The 14838-nt window shown below is 43.7% G+C and overlaps 1 protein-coding gene and 1 pseudogene across 1 annotated transcript in view; both read left to right on the forward strand.

The window, feature by feature from the left end:
• Positions 1–1300, forward strand: part of LOC104282165 — a 1734-nt pseudogene extending 434 nt beyond the window's left edge.
• A 6892-nt stretch (positions 1301–8192) lies between these two features.
• The window catches only part of TOM1L1 (target of myb1 (chicken)-like 1), a 245547-nt gene continuing 238901 nt past the window's right edge, over positions 8193–14838 (forward strand). Inside the window, exons 1-2 of the mRNA XM_009880253.1 lie at positions 8193–8379; positions 10402–10497. Coding sequence (XP_009878555.1) covers positions 8193–8379; positions 10402–10497 — 283 coding nt within the window. The remainder of the gene's footprint in view (positions 8380–10401; positions 10498–14838) is intronic.

Genomic DNA, 14838 nt, shown 5'->3' on the forward strand with positions numbered 1-14838 from the left:
ATGCCAGGAGCTGGAGATGCGGGAGCAGCAAGCCCAGCAGGCTACAGCTTCACTCCACCCCAGGACTGATGTGATGGCCATGATCCAGAAATGCTGCAGCCACCTGGACTGCGAGGCACTGTGGGCCACCACAGATGTAGTGGTGACTGAACCAACAGGAGGCTGAACTCGACTTCAGTGTGGTGACAGTGCCCTGCCAGGACATGGTGATGGTGCATGACACTAAAGAAGCTGGACTTCACATGGTACCTGGACAACCAGGTTTTCTGCTTTGACCATGCCTTTGATGATGGTGCCACCAATGAGCTGGTCTACAGGCAGACTGCCCAGCCCCTGGTGGAGACCATCTTCCGGGGAGCATGGCTACCTGCTTTGCCTATGGCCAGACAGGCAGTGGCAAGACACACCATGAGGGGAAGTTTCTCTATCAAGAACTCTGAGCCCTCCAAAGGGATCTATGTCCTGGTCACCAAGGATGACTTCTACAGGTTGCAGGACCTCAGCTGCCAGAAACTGCTTCAAGTCTATAGGACCTTCTTTGAGATTTATGGGAGCAAAGTGTTTGATCTTCTGAACTGGGAGAAGCAGCTGAGGGTGCTGAAAGGTGGTAAACGGCAGATCCAAATGGTGGGGCCATGGGAGAAAGAAGTCACCAGTGTGGAAGATGTCATCAAGCTAACTGAAACACACAGAAAGTGTCGCACATCAGGCAAGACCTCTGCCAACACTCACTGGAGCCATGCCATCTTCCAGTTCATACTCAAGAACAGAGAGGGCATGCCAAATTTTCCCTGATTGATTTGGCTGGGAATAAGCAAGGAACTGACATTTCCACTGCAGACAGGCAAACAAGACTGGAGGGGGCTGATATTAATAAAAGCCTCTCGGCACTTGAGGAGGATATCAGAGCATTAGGGCATAACAGAGCCCACATCCCGTTCAGGGCTAGCAAGCTCACCCAGGTCCTGAGGGACTTCTTTATAGGGGAAAACTCCTGTACCTGCATGATTGTCACTCTCTCTCCAGGAATGAGATCCTGCAAGTGCACCCTTAACACCCTATGGTATGCCACCGTGTGAAGGAGCTGGTGATGAGTTTAAATTTCTTTGGACAACGCTATCAGGAGGTGTTCAGGTTCCCACATCAGCTGAAAGATTTGAAAAAACCCTGGACTATTCAGGACTGTCCCAGGACAGCTGAGATACTGCTGTTTGGGGTTCAGGCAGACGAAGAAGTCTCCCCCCAGTTCTTTACTTTCAGTGCTGGGGGGAAAACAGAAAAAGAAGAAAGAGGTGGATGAGAAAACACCTATGGAGGAGCATTGGGAATCTCTGTGGTGGCTGAAAGTATTATTAGAAGCGGCCAGGGAAATAGACTACAGTGTAGGTTTTTACGCTGCACAGTTTGAATAAGTTCTGGGTCAAACAATTGGCACCCTGACCGAGATCCAAGAAAAAGTCAGATTATTCCGGTCAGCTCTTCGCAAGGAAGAACAGGGCAGCTACCAGAGCTGCACTAAGACATCCCGTACGCTGTAAGCTGTGCCGGAGACCTCTGGACCCTGAAACTGCTGCAAAATGAGAGCTGTTAGGATGCCACTGCATCGACTGCCCAACAATTTGAATGCTTAAAAAATATTACATAGTGTCTGCAGGGATATTCTGGTGGTTTGTTGTTTTCTTTAAGATAGTGGGTTAGACATGTAGGAAAACAGTACAGTGTTGTTTCCAGGTATTTTTCACTGTAGAAAGTAAAATTGGGCCGTTGTGAGGATCTACCCTGTAGGAAAAGGCAAGAGTTTACAGAAAATGTATCTCACCTGATATGGGCAGGTTTCCTCTTCTGCCTGTAATACACACACACACACACACAGACACACACATATATGTATGTACCTCCCTAGATGGGGCCTGCTCCAGGGTTGTATCAAAGTGCACCAAAATGAAAGTCGCGTTCCCAGGGTAAGAAGTGTTTCAAGTGATTTTAAAAGGCGTCAGAGTGCAAAGCACTGTCATTTCTGAGCACAACAGACTTGGGAAATCAGGGTTATTTTGTCATGGCATACACAGTGGCTTTTTTATAGCATCAGCTGCTTTTTTTTTCCTCTCTTCCTCTTTGTCTTTCTTTCTTAACTATATTCTCATGAGACATTAAAAGAAAAAGGTGCTGGAACTGGCCTTCATAAAAATCAGACTCAAGATTGTGGAAATTGCCTGACCGGTGGGGAGAAGATATGCCTGCAAGGTTTGCAGAGGGAAGCAGGGGAGTCAGTGCCCTGTATCAGAGGCCTGATGAGAGGAGATTTGCCAGATCAAAGGGTCAGAAAAGCTGCATCCACCAAAGCACCATCTGATAGTGCGTATCAGTGTGGCGGCAGCGTGCAGGGAGCCACAGCCCTAGACTGGCGCATCAATTCCTGATGGGAAACCCTGCAAAAACCTCTCTACCAAGAGAAGTTAAAGCATCAGGCACATATCTATGCTTATTATTCAATTTGGAAATTAATTAGTATAAAATACTGAAAGGATAACAAATAAGTGAAAGAAATTAAACGGTATAAATCATACCTAATTAATTTGTTATAATCTCCCTGCATTTCCTCATGCTGTCTGAGCTCTCTCTGGCTGTTGGTCCCATCCACCAGTTTATGCTAGTGAACACTTTAAACACCTGATCTGAGGTTTGATGAAACCAATGGAAGACCTTCAACAGCCTTTCAACCAAGCCGGAAATTTGTTTTCAGTGATGAAATTATGAGACAGCAAAGATTGTTTAAATGCTGGTCATCTCCTAGTAGTAATATGCTGTGCTTTTCGGCTTCAGTGCACTTTACAAGCGTTTATTTATTGCATGGTTTGGTGTCCCTAGTTTCGGCAGCTCGTAGTGTTCAGAGATGCAATGAGACATAGGTACTACTTGCCAGATTAAGATAAAAGTGTGTTGTTTCCAGCGGGGATTTCTCCTTTCTGAAAAGAAACTTTGAGGCTCCCTCCTTAGCATTTCTCCTGGGTTCTTGTGTTTGAAGTGCTGGCTGTAGTGGTGCAGCAGGTTGTAAAGCCCAGGCACCCACCCTGGGGGACAGTATGGGAAAGCACACTGGCCCCACGGTCCCTTGCCTGGGACTGCCCAGCAGGGTCCCTTTTAGCTGGGTGTAGGAAGTGTTTCCCGCACGAGGCATGCGATAGATTCACTGTTTGGCTGCCTGTGGTCCTTACTCCAGGTCTAAGTTCCCGCTGTTCACATGCTGTGGCTGTGCATTAGCTGTAAATCATGAGCATGAACTGTTTTGGCAAAAAGGGCTATGAATTAATTGAGTTGGGCACAGTTCTAGAAACACAGTTTTAATGAGCTGGAACAAAGTCATACCAGGGTGGGATGGTTTGCAGTGAGTAGGAAAATGAATTTTATCCTCTCTTTGTTTATACTCACACATTCAGGAGGGTGTTTTCAACTAAGCTCAGAAGGTGACTCATGAGCACACCCTACTGCTTTCTAAAGCTGATGCAAAAGGAATTAACTAAATTAGCCTTTCTCTCCATTTTTGTGGTTACATGAAGTGTTGATTAACCTCTTTTGCTTCTTTGATGATCTTCATTTACGTATTTTCCTTTGCTTTCTAAATATAAATCCTGTGTATGTAGAGAGTACAGAACCCCTTCTTCCTATTACCTGGACTTTTTAAGCATGACTTCTGCCTGGTTTCCATGAGGTTGCAGCCACAGGCTGCCCCTTTGTATTTTGGGTTTGGAAATGTAGTTTAAGCATGTTTATATGTGTCCACAGAGCTCAACCCATAAAGGTTCGCAGATTCAATGAAAATTCACTCTTAATTTTTACTAGCGAAGGCATGCCTTTATAATGAAACCAGAATTAGGTACGTGTGCTGGGGTTTAGATTTGCATTGCTCTGGTGACGATGAATGTTCAATTAAATAAAGATCTGTAATTAATTATAGTGAGGTTGGCCATTTACTTAGCCTGTTAAACAACTGAAACACTTTTATGGGATGCATTTTTGTTTATAACTGATTGTAGCTGAATGAACAAGAAAAGCAGCTGTTGTTAAACGGAACCTGGCTAATCATTTAACGCCTGATAATTAACCATAAATACTGCTATGCTGTTATGCTGCAAGGATTTAAATCTATTCTCTTCCTACCTGTGTCATCTCTAGGAGAGATTTCATTGCTAGTGAGACATATCTAGGAGCTCTACACCCCCCCATATTTCATATGCCTCTGCTTGGCTTCACTGTTTCTTAAGGACTGAACATACACATTCAGAACCTCCTCTGTCAACAAGTGACAGTAGTTCCCATTGCAACTATATAGATCGATAGATAAATAGACAGACATATATATGTTGGTCTAATTTTTGGAACAGCTTTGACTGTAAAATATATTCTTATTTTCCACATTTCTCTAGTGTTTGCCGGTTAATTTTCCCAGATCAGTGCTGTGGTGCCTCCGTAGCTTGATTCAGCCTCTGCTGAACTCCGTGTTAGGTTTCCTCATCACTTGTTCCAACTCTTGCATGTTCTCCCTGTGCAGTCCTCAAAGGTTTGAATTCCCTCAGTAAGTAAGTAACTGAATGCCCATACGCTCCCTGCAACACTCAGGACAGTTCAACCCATAACATGTGCATCAGCTGAAAAACAAAATTGATTCATCCACTAGTTTTTTGAAACATTCAATTGCTTTGCCCTCTGCTCTCACATCCGCTTGCCTTCCCATCTACTCCTCCCGTTCCAGCTGCCTTTCTTGCTGTGACTCTCCATACCAGGCAGTCAGCAGGGATATTGGTGTGTGTATCGTACAATCTTTCCTTTCAAAATTTCTGCAGCATTGCCAGCTCTCATGTCTCACAAAATACAGGGGGTTTCCATTCCTCTTGTACCTTCCAGAATTATTTAATTGTCAGAATCATACTTATTGGGGAGTTAATTAATCTTTTAGACTTCTTGGTAGCAGAAAAAACCTTGGAAAGGTACAATCTAAATGCTTCTCAGCTGCAAGACCACGCTGAAAAAAATATTTACAGAAAGGTTATCTCATGGATTTTGGAACCAGAAATAGGACGTTTAAAAGCTTGACGTTGGCAGTACAACTCTGCTTAAACCTTCCTGGCTCAGGCCCTTGTGATCAGGCCTGTGCCAAGGTGACCCCTTTCCTCGGTACCTCTGATACTCAGGTGGTCCGTTCCCCATTTGAAGACATCATCATTTGGCTCCGTTTATGTGGAAGTCCAGCGGAATGATAGAAAGGCACACTAGAGAGGGCTGAGCTCAGAGCCCAGAAAACCCACAGCTTGATGCGGTTTTAGGAGAGCTGCCCTGGGGCAGGCAGCAGCTAGGGCAGGAGGTGGCCCCGTGCTGGGCAGGAGGGTGGCAGGGGAGAGTGGGGTGAAAGGGGCAGGCGCGAGATCTGCTGGCTCTGTGCCTTGTGTGGTAGGAAACGAGGGAGGTTCAACCCCAGCGGGAGCCCCCAGCTTCCCAAACTGTCGCATCTGGAGTTTCCAGTTCAGTTCTGAGGTGTCAGTCAAAATGGGAGCTGCAATGAATGGATCAAAATAATCTGTACCCTGCAAAGCCAATCTGGGAGAAGACGACGCCTTCTGGTCCTGCCTCTGCAGCAGGCGGTGTGCAATTTGCTCAATTTAGCATCAAGTAAGCATGGCTGAATTTAGCCTTGTATTTTTGGCTTTGTTATTATCTGAGTATTACAGCTCAGCCTGTTATCATGAGGCTAACTCACAAGGTTTTATTCAGATTTTTCTCTGGTTTTCTGCTCAGACAAAGCCCAAGGCAACTGGGATTTTCCAGAGTAGAGAATGACTGTTGTCGCTAATAATAGCTTTAGTCAGCAACATATGTTTAGTGATGCACATCAATATTTGTACTTTCACAGATGCTAAGATTTTGCATTTTCGATGTCATTGTGTTGAGGAGCATGCTTTATCTTGGTACATGTAAAATACTGAATTTTTATACCTACATTTCCCAAGGTGAAAGCCTGTGGCTGAAATACATCTGTGCTATCAGGCAACGTTACATTGCAAACTATACCATTTCCTACTTTGTACCAGAATCCCGTGAATATTTGAAATATGCACCTCGGCTATGATTTATGAGGTATTTGTATCATTTTCCTTTTATTTTTCTACAGAAGCAGGTAATACCTCATAGAGTATGTTGAAAGACATTATGTTTTGAAGCAATTCACCTGGTATTCTGCCTTTCTCGCTTCTTTAACGCTACAAGAAATATGTGATGGAAACAATGTTGTTATTCCTCAGATTGTTCCTTGAAGTTTTCTCTTGTTTCCACTTTCATATTGAGTCATTCTTCTTCTTGTGACCTCCTCATCATTTCCTCAGCAAAAGACTGGGATGTGACATGCAAGGAGATGATTTCAAGTGAAGAGGAAAAAACACAACAGAGAAGAGGGAAGCTGAGATGTAACGATCCTGTTTGCCACGCAAAACTTGCAGTAGTTAGGTGAATAAGCACAGTAATGTTTAAATCAGCATCACAGTGCTGTCCAAATAGCAAGCACAGGCTTGTCTACAAACTAGAAAGGAAATTCCTGGGGATTTCCTCAGGCACTGGACTGGTGGAGGGAGCTGCCCTCCTCATGGTAATACTGGGGGGGTTACTGAATAGGTGGGATGGACTCCGCATGGTAAAGGTTAGCCATTTATGTACATAACATTGGCCATTTTGTTTGAAGGAACACCTGTTTGTGTGTGCAGTACAGGTGCTTCTATCCAGAAATGATAATTGGTCTCCTTCACATTGTGGATGAAAGAGGTTTGATGAAAGTCTACCATGTGGCTTTTCTTATTTTTATAGACTTAGGTTTTGCTTGAATTCCTTTATGTTTGCCAAGCTCATGGTAAGAAGCAAAAAAAAATCAGGAATCTCCTCCTTCTCGTGACTAACCAGGGCCAGGTTGATGACAGCACCATGAGCCAAAACGCTTGTCCACTTTTTCTGGCTAAATCAGTTGGTCTCAAAGAACCATTTTGTTTCTTGTTTTATAGCTACAAAGAGGCTCCTACGACCACCGAGCACAGACATTTTCTCTGTGTACTGTGTTCTTGATATTGAGGAATAGAACAGTAGCTGGTGAACAGCTGCTCTGTAATAACCTTCCTAGTTTTCTCTGTGTCTCATCCTGAAATTGATGTTTAAACTCATTCTCATTTGTTAGACTTCACTGGTTTTGCTCATCACCTGAGAGCTGACTCTGCACAGGTCTTGCTTACAGCTGAGCAAAAGGGCACCATGCTGGTTACCATGCTGGTCGGGAGTTTCCTGTCTGATTTTCATAATTTTATACTAATTTAGAGCAGTGTTAAGAACCTCTTGAAACAGGACATTAGAGCTCAAACTTTGCTTGGGTACTTATTCCCTCCTTCTGCAGACTCTCCCTGTTTTTTGCTGCTGTGGGATGTTGCCTCTGATGCCTCTCCCCCATTTCTTGTCGCTCAGCAAACTGCTGGTTATAACCCGATCCTTCCCTTTTGGTGAGTTCATACGTGCCATGCTCCACGTAATCATTCCAAGCAGAGGAGAGTAAATACACCATCCTCCCCTTTCAAAGAAAGAAGTCTAAGCAGAAATGTTTCTGTCTCTGATATTTCCTTAGTTAAGATTCCCACATCCCATTTTCTTTTTCTCCCACTCATGGTAACTTTTGAGTAGTGATGCTGTTCTTGTGTGACCAGCTTGCATAAAGCCGTAGGAAAATATCGGGTTTTATTTTGTTTAAACTGTTGTTTAAAATATTTTCAAATTTTGTGTGTAATTTTATAGTTGAAAAAGCACAAGGAGGTGTAGGATTCATGTTTTAAAAAGTATCGTGCGTCAGTGAGTGCCCTGGCTTTACACTTGTGACTTAGCAGCTTTGTGCAATGGAGGTTGAAACTACCAATAACTGTAAATATAACCGGTTTCCGTTGGCATAACAGTGACATCTATTGTTCGATATTGTATACATCTGTGCCACTCTTAGCAACTGCCTACAGGTATCGAACTGATCTTTCTCAATTTCATCAGATACAAGCATGCACAGTCAAATTATCGATTCAAAGAATTCTGTAATAGCACATGTAGTAATGCCATTGGACAGCTATGCAAAATTAAATCTAATTCGTTTTGTCACAGCCTAATTTACAGATCAGTGCGGACTGATGTACACAGAGAGGCACCTCCTATTTCTGAGAGTGTCAGAAGATGTTGCTTTTGTGAAGCCGGCACACCAGCCATGCTGCTGGCAAGGCTGCAGCGATGCTGCGTCTTCTACGCTGTGCACAGTCGGAGGCTGGGAACACCCAGCAGCAGATTCTCCCGGGAAAACTGCCTTTGCGTTGACCCACGGTGCAGCTTCAGAACACCGGCCCCTCTGCCATCCTCGGGCCTAACCAAGGGAACCCTGAATATTCAACTGCAGGCACAGACACCGTAGGCAAGTGGTATGGGCAAGCAGTGAAAAACACCATTGCTTATTTGCTTTTCCCGGAGCGTTTGCCGCAAGGCAGAACCGCAAGCCAGCGTTGGGCCTTACCCAGGCCGCTAAAGCTGAACTCTTACAAAACAGCCCCCGGGGTGTATGACGGCATGCCCCGCACTTGCTCCGGGTGTTTTCAGGCCAGCTTTTGCACTGGAAACAGAATTCCAAAGCATCAGGCTGCAGGAGTTATAGAGAGAGTTACTTTTCTTTAAGTCCTGTCTTCTTGTCCTCTTTTGATTATCTCTTCTACCTCTCTCTCTCCTTTTAATAGAGGATACAGAATTCAAATAGGAAAGATTTTAATATAGCAGTAATGAAATAGAGGGGCTATCTAGTGTGTCAGACACTGTGGCTGATTAGACTTTCTGATTCGTGGGCTAGCACTCAAGGGAACAGCAACTGTCTCTTTTACTGCCTTGTCTATGAAAACAGCAGAAGGCTGTGTATGCTCATTACTATTTTATGTGATTCTGAACATTAGAGGAGAAGTGGAGAGAGCAGAGCTATAGAAAGATTTTTTAAATAATTTTAATGGAATACTGTTTTTAATTGTTATATAAGCAAACTCTGGATAAGCAGTTACCCTCAGTAAAAATATTTGATACCGGTAAATGAAGTAACATAGTTCCCTTCTTTTTAAGCCATAAGCTTTAATATAAGGACGCAGAAATGTGAGAAGTGTGTATAAAGGGAACACGTTGCCCATAGACCATGCTGTGAAGATAGCACTGAAATATGTGCTAAACATTCAGCTTACACTTAGAGTTCACTGGTGTACATAAATGCTCTCTTGAACAGCCCTAGCACATTCCTAAACTGAGGATATAAAGATGGGCTGTGTTGTAACCCACCAGGCTTACTGTCGTTTGAGAAAGAAACAAGAGTAAATACTGTCTTGTCCTCCACGGGTCTGTACATAGATGGGCTTTTCCAATCCTCCATTCAACTTTAAAGGCTGCAGGATGAAATATTCAAATTAAAAACATCAGATTGAAATCTACATCTCGAGTTTTTTATGTATTACCCTCCATAGTGAAGTAAACTTGCTTCCTATGTTCAAGACTCCCTTTTCAGATGCTCTCCACATAGTAGCACCCAGCTGCAAAATAACAGCAGCTGTGTTTCTGAGGGCCCATGTTGAACTTCTGTGCTTTCCAAAGAGAGAGAAAAATAAATGTTATAGGAACAAGTAACACAGATTTCATAAATAAACACATTCTGAAGGTCTCACTGTTCCCTCAGTCAAGAGGGAAAAGGAGTGTGTATAATGAAAGCTCTGAGTATGTGCAGTGTCGCAGGGGCTGGAGATGCAGACATGCACCAAACCCCACTGGGATACATTTTCTGAGATGCAAACGTTCACAAAAGTGATGAAAGATGTTGTCTGTCCCAAAAATTTACAGTTTCATGGGACCCTAGGAAATGTGAGGACAGGGAGATTGAGAGAAGCTGCGTGTGCCCAGGGGTAATGGTGTAGCTCCACCAGCACCAGTTTGGATCCAGATGAGTGTATTGGTTTCTTTTTGGGGAGAAACACCTTTTCTTTTGACCCCCAAATTCCTTAGATTTACGCGGGTGCTCCCTTCTCCACAATCTTAGCTAAAGCTGTCACAGACGTGTATGAACATTGAGCAACAGCACCCTGACCACAGTGCCTCAGGGAGATCGCTGGCGCAGGACCAATGTCCTTTGCCTTCAGGAAAGCTGTGCAAAATTACACTGCTTAATGTCAGAGCCTTTCCACCCCCCAAATCGTTCAGGAAAGCAGTGCCCTAAGATTAGGGAGTACGTTTTTTTGATGCATTTATACATGCCCTGCTCCATCTGCACAGAGCTCTTTGGAAAATCTGGCGCATGTGAGAATTGAGCTTTTCTGTTGCTTTTGCTAGCTTACACGTTCTGGTATTCGCACTGCAGGTACTGGTGGGACCAGCAGCTGGAGCGCCTCATCCCCAGCGCTGGTGACGAGCCCACCGGTCCCAAAGGTGAACGTGAAAGAGGGACATTTTTTTTAATTGCATCCTGACACGTGGCAGAACTAATGGAAGCGATGGGGATGACAGTGGCTCTTGAGGAAAGCATCGCTGACTCGCAGTGCTCTCAGAGACCCAGAGCAGCCATAAGAAATCCTGGCCTCTCCAACCTCAAGAGAGGCGTTTCCACTTCATTTTCTTTTTATGGGCAAAACCCTGAGGTCTTTATCCAGTCTCTGCTCCGCACTTGCTCGCGTGCCAAAGCAAGTCACTGTGACTGGAATTAAGTAAAAGCTGAGAGTCGGGCCCATCCTGGCAGACGGACCACTGGTTTCGGTTGGAGTTTCTTCAGATTCATCTCTCTGCAGAGCACAGTTTCTCCTCTGGTTCAGGCAGGCACCCGAGGCAGGCATCCCCCGAGCCCCCCCAGCTCCCTGGTGTGCCCCCCCGAGCTGCAGAGGGACCAAACAAAGGGGCTCTGCTCTCCCACCCGCAGATGCCCAGGGGAGAGGCAACCTGGTTTGCAGCAGGCACAAAAGTAAAGCGGCAAGATTTCTTAAGACGAGAGGGATGCAGGAGCCTGTGTCACCCTGAAATGCAGAGAGTGCCGTGCTGTTAATTCCCCACACGTACCCTTGAAATTCCACTCCTCTGTATTTATTTATTGTCTCGGAACTTGCATCCCTTTAAATTGCAAAAGCAGAGAGTGAGTGATAGTAGGTTCTGAAAAATCAGCGTTAGCAACACGCAGGCAGCCCCCAATCCGAGTGGAGGGCAGTAATTTATTATCCATTAGGTGATGTGTCAATCAAAGAGGACTAACAGAGCAATAAACTTTGAAGTGATCTGTGGAGCTCTGCCCATACTACTAGCTGGCTATCAGAAAGGTCAGGGTGGTAAGACGGATGGTTTCCTCTTCTTCAGACACTCTATCTTTCTTTCTGGTGACACATGCATCTCTCTCTCATCAAGCAAGAGTGTCAGATATCTCCTGTGGATGAAGTCAACTTCAATCCAATTGCATATCTTACTGTTTCAGAGGAAAGAGTCCCAAGTTTTTATGTTTTACAGAAACATTTTCAAGTGACAACAGCCCCCGTTGCTCCAGTGGTGTTGGAAGTGAGCTGCAGCCTTCGGTGCCAAACCCAACCTCCTTGCAAGGCTGATGCTCCACAGCTCTGCAGGGCTCCCGAGGCGGTGGCCGGGTGTTGATGCACTGAGGCTTCAGGGACTTTGTTGGGGAAATGATTCTCGTATTACTCCACTGTAGTCAGTGTGCCAGGACCCAGATGTAAGACCCCTTACCTAGCTCATTTCTTGGCTTTCACCTGATCCATCAGCTGTTGGGCTCCTCCAGGGTGAGGCCCCGATCATCCTTCAGTAAGAGCTAAAATTTGGGATTCATTAAGCCAGACAGAAAGCATGAGAGATTCACAGACCCCATGAAAGGGAAAAACTTAGATTTTGGTCCAAAACTGCTTCAAATGTTTCATCCTACACTTGTTCCAAGTAAAACAGGAACGTTCCTGGAGGCAGCAAGTAATACGTGTTTTGAAAGGTTTCTCTAAAGCAGGTGCAGAAGCTTTCCCAGCATGCACACATTGATATTTCCAACAGACTACCCTAAACCCTAAACAGACAGTCCTGCTCCTGCGCGGCCAAGGAACCACGTTTCTTGATTAGACTTTTAATTCATTTGAGAGCTCCTCTCTGAATGCACTGCACAAAGCAGCCTGGAGCGCTCTCGCGATGGGGAATTAATCCACGCTCTGACACACTCTCTGGCTCCGTCCTTCCTTCTTCACTCCTTATTGCACTGACATTTGTTACCATTCTCTGGCTTGCAGCTTACAGGCAAGAGTGTAACCAAACTTTGAAGCCCCTGGGACGGAACGGGAAATGGTCCCAGCCTCAGATTCCAGCCCAAAATGCCAGTTCTGGTACTCCCCATCCTTATTGTCATTGCAATATCATGCACATGTTTATTTGTTGTACTCTAATAAGCTGTATGTGAACAGCTAGCTTGTTTATTCTCTAAGGATAGATTGGAACAGCCAGTCTCCTCCTGGAATAAGTGGAAGTTGAATTATTTATTTTCTTTTCTTCATAAGAAGCTTATAGCATGCCGGATGAAAAGTCAGAAATAATTAAGAAAAATGCTATGCATTCAAACAGAAGAAATGCACGTAGAGCAGCAGAAATGACTATCACTGCTACAGCGTTCAGGCGTAACAGGTCACAGCTGGTCTAAGTGTGGTCTTGGGATGGGAAGGGAATATCTTTTTGGTGTTGCAGGATTCAGACTGGAAGGATGTAGTGTTTCTATGGAAGTCTGTCATTTTATCTGAAACAATTACTCGTGTTCACTTTCAATAACAGTAAGTAAGCTTCTGGGTGATGCTATTTACCGGTGCAGAAGTGTTTCACCAAACAGGCTGCTGTCATGATGTGCGCTTTAGAGAAGGGGATACTGAGGCACAGAGAAGGGATGATGACATTTTGGGGCTTGGGACATGTTAACCCTTTAATTATGCTTTCAAATATGACTTCTTATTTTTAAGATATGATTTCTGTTATTTTTTATGCAGACAGAAAGTGTGAAACTATTCCTTCTCTTTATAGATGCACCTTCTTTTTTTTCTAAAATACTGATGCTTCCCATGGAGGAGAAATTCTGCCTTTACGAGTTTCTATTCACTGGTCCCTCACCTCAAGTTGGATTTCTAAGTAAAAGACAATATTCCCTGAAAATGGAAATTAGAGCTGGTTTGTAAGGTGTGAACTAACATCGCTTCGGAAAAAAACCCAAAAGTTGACTCCTGTTGTTTTACTGCTATTGGATTGATTTTACATTGCCCAAATAGATGTGTCAACTTGGAAGCATTACATATACAGAAAAGTCCTTTAATTATGATTCTGATCACACATGGAACAGGATTTTCTGAAACAGATATAAGGAAGAGAATACATTTCAGGGACTAAATCCTCAGTAACCCCAATTGCTGGAATTCTATTTGGGAATAAATAGCCCAATATGCTCGCTTCAGTTTAAGAAAGAAATACATTAGAGTAATACATTAGAGTAAAGGTGTTTTGAATGAAAAAGTAATCGCCTTTCCCATTTCAGCACAAACCGAGTCCATCCCACATAATCATACTTTTCACTACATACACATCCGTGATTGCTCATAAAAACAGATTCTCTAGGTTTAAAGCTAATTGCTGCTCATGTTTAAGCGAAACTGCTATTTTACCTGAGGGACAGCAGAAAATGTTCATCTCAACGTATTACCAAGCCCTTAGAGTTTAATTAATGGATGTGAAGTGCTTTGAGATCATCAGATAAAAGGTAGTTTATAAGTGTAAATGTGATGATGACTACCTTGGCTAGCCTGCCCCAGAGATGTCTGGAGTTAAAAGCATGAGCTGCTGCAGTGGAAGGGGAAGAGCAGTGCTGCGTAGTGGGTTTTATCATTCCCCACCTCTGTGGATGCCACACAACAGGGACCCGTAACTAGTGGGTTACACAAAGGTACTGTTATTTAATGCCGTAGGCAGAGTCCTATTAAACTAAGTAGGCAATCAGATTAAGCACCTACCCTTGCATTTGGACATTTTTAGGGTTGAAATCCTACAGAGTATTCAGAGCTAGGAAATACATGTATTTTGTTAGAGCTGAGCAGAATCCATCTGTTCAGAGAAACAAGGATTTTCCAAGTGCTCCAAGGTAGTTAGGTACCCAGCCTCTATTGAAGTTTATTGGATACAAGTCCTAACTTTCTTGGAGTCCTTCAAAAATCCTGGATTTAGTCAAAAATGATTTATAAAGGTGTTTTCGCTTCTCTGGGAATAATAAAGCGTAGTCTGGATACTTCAAATGCCATCCACTTACAGCTGAGACAAATTCTTCTGGTTTTTCTCTTTAAGGTAAATCCTTCTGTATATATTTGAGGCACCGAATTTTCTCAATATTGAACTCCATAATTTACCATTCTAAAATTCATGAAGTACTTCACAGGCAGTGTAATATTCTTTGGCCACCTTCCTGGGCATCCTGGTGCTGGTGGGTTTCACAAGTTCTTTTAAACTAGGTCAGTGAAATGTCCTCTCAGTTGAGAGATTTTTCTTTGAAGCAACCTCACTAGAACAGCCTTGAGTTAGCATAGTGAAATGTAGCTTAGAACATAATGTATAGCAGTATATGGGATATAAGATTCATTGACACAGCTAGGTTTAAAAAACTAATCCTTGTTCCCTAAATCTTTGATGAAACATTATTTTAGCTTGAAATGTTATGTGGCATGTAGTAATTCTTCCTTGGGTATAAAATTTTATTTCTGCTTCAAGCCTGTT

This window comes from Charadrius vociferus, unplaced genomic scaffold (genome assembly GCF_000708025.1).
Source record: "Charadrius vociferus isolate BGI_N301 unplaced genomic scaffold, ASM70802v2 scaffold260, whole genome shotgun sequence".
Taxonomy (NCBI): domain Eukaryota; kingdom Metazoa; phylum Chordata; class Aves; order Charadriiformes; family Charadriidae; genus Charadrius; species Charadrius vociferus.